The 2,313-nt window shown below is 38.0% G+C and overlaps 1 protein-coding gene across 1 annotated transcript; it reads left to right on the forward strand.

Annotated features, from left to right (window-relative positions):
• Positions 1 to 1,919: 1,919 nt before the first annotated feature.
• LOC121918227 (cation channel sperm-associated protein 2-like) lies at positions 1,920 to 2,307 on the forward strand (the record flags this gene model as incomplete). Its single annotated transcript, XM_042444309.1, has 1 exon — positions 1,920 to 2,307. A coding segment is annotated over exon 1 (381 nt), but the record flags the coding sequence as incomplete, so codon positions are not given.
• Between the last annotated feature and the right edge of the window lie 6 nt (positions 2,308 to 2,313).

Here is a 2,313-nt window from a genome sequence, read left to right on the forward strand (position 1 = left end):
GATGGCCATCTGTTAGGTGTGCTTTGTGTACACCTGAATGTCAGGGGGTTGGACTGGATTGCCTTTGTGGTGTTTTTCAACTCTATGATTCTAATTTCCAAATGAACAATGTTATGCTTGGCAGGAGGTTGGACTGGATGGTCCTTGTGGTCTCTTCAATCTCTATGATTCTATGTTTTGACTCAAACACATTGACATTGTGTTTTAATATGTTATACTGTTTAATACTGTCTTAAGAGGGGGGAGGGATAAAGTGTTTTTAATTGTCATATTTTATATTTTACTGTTGTTAACCGCCCGGATTGGTTTGCCAGAGGGCGGTATACAAATATTATTATTATTATTATTATTATTATTATTATTATTATTATTATTACTTTATTGCCATCGAACACTACAATTTTTGTCTCAGAGGTTATTGTACATTCTGTGAAGATCTATTCTATTTTAAGAATGTTTTGCAAAAAAGTGTTCCTTATATATCCATCCTGGTTTATTTATACACATTCCATTTTTCCTTCTCATTGGAACTGTTTGAAATTCTGCCTTTAATATTTCACTTTTAAGAAACTCCCAGAGTTTTAAGAAACTCTGACCGTTGGAATTTTCCTTAGTATTTCCTATGCCATTAAAATCAGCTTTCTTACAATCTAGGAGGCATATCTGACAATAGTTGGCTTCCCTGTTCTGCTCTATAACAAACTCCAGCATGCAAGACCTGAGCAGAGCTGTTAATAATATTGGGACATGGAGGTCTCACATGTGTGAGGTTGCCCTAAGTGAAAGTTGACTTGAAGGGAGTTAATAACAACACATTCTCTTTGACTGACATCATACTGTCTTCGCAGATATCTAATTATATGGAACAGGTACATGGTATTTATAGTACATTTCCTTGGTAAGAAACATCATTTTACAAAATATGTGTAGTACATGAGCATCATACACCTCACAAGCCATATGATGAGGAATGGCATTTCTCATAAAGAGTGTTTACATGCGTTTCACTATTTGGTAGCATTTCCAATACACTGTATTATGTCTGTATTTTTAAAAGAATTGTTTCAGAGAGTGAACTGGCATTTCAAACATAGTGTAGAACATCCACTGTGTTCTCACCCATTCTGTAGATAGCATTCAGCATAGAAGACAACATATTTGATTCAGCCATGTTAACTCACTGCTAACTACTTCCATGTGAAAGCTTTGATAGTTGTTATAGCATTCTGCTATCAGTTTCTGAATAAGTTATAATTCAACAAACTTTGTCTCTGAAAAGAGGCAGTTTTGAGGGATCAAAAAATGTCCAAGGTGGCTTTCTTGCCTATACTTCCTGCTCCTCTTATATAGTATTTCCTCCATTAAAGTATCTGTAACTTAGGGACTGCAGTTGACTTTTGCCCATCCCAGCTATGGGCCCTGCTTGGGTGTGAAACCTCCTGTATCTTGGAGAAATTAGCTCTTCTGTATCTTACATCGTCATTTTCTCCTCATCTTGTTTTGGGTTTTTTTTGTTTTGTTTTGTTATTTTGCTTGGCAGTGCCCAGAAGCTGAATTGAACCCTGTACATTTACACTTTTCCTGTCTTTAATGCAGACAGGTATGATTTAAACATTTAAGTTATAAGATGTAGAGCCTGAAATATAACACTACTATTTGTCGTTACTACTGTTGCTATTATTTTTGGCAAATCATAACAGAGCTCACATTCCAGCTTTACAAAATAATTCTATGGAATGCCTGCACTGACCCTAAGAAATACAACCCAAGTCATACTGACAGAATGAGATTCTTTTCTGCTAGTGGAATGTTACAGCCATCACAAATGTGTATTCCTGACTGTGAGATCATCACCAGGGTCTGTTAGGCTGTGAAAAGAACCTTCCAATGTTCTCTGTATAAGACTGTAAGATATAAACAGCAGCCATGGAGTCTTCCATACCCTCTGACAATACTTCCAAAACCAAACCTCAAATAACCTTCCAGGTGCACCCTCGAGCAGATGCCATTCGCTCCAAGCTGATTTATACTTTTTACCTGATTGACCACCTGAGAGGGCTGAGCCATGCTGTGCCCCGTCACAACATACGAGATTTCCTAGACCCCAAGAAAAGAAAAAAGCTCATGCTCACAGACCACCACCAGTTGGTCCGATTTAATGTGATGCCTATCCGGAATGTTACAGTCACACAAGAAAAACGCTGGCGCAACCGTATTGAGGTGCGAAGCAGCCGCTGGCCCCCCTTCGCCCTGTGGGCTTCTTTTGTCTTGAACAGCAAAATGTTCAATAGCTTCATCATCTTCCTCATTGTT

Source organism: Sceloporus undulatus, unplaced genomic scaffold (assembly GCF_019175285.1).
Source record: "Sceloporus undulatus isolate JIND9_A2432 ecotype Alabama unplaced genomic scaffold, SceUnd_v1.1 scaffold_6270, whole genome shotgun sequence".
Lineage (NCBI taxonomy): Eukaryota > Metazoa > Chordata > Lepidosauria > Squamata > Phrynosomatidae > Sceloporus > Sceloporus undulatus.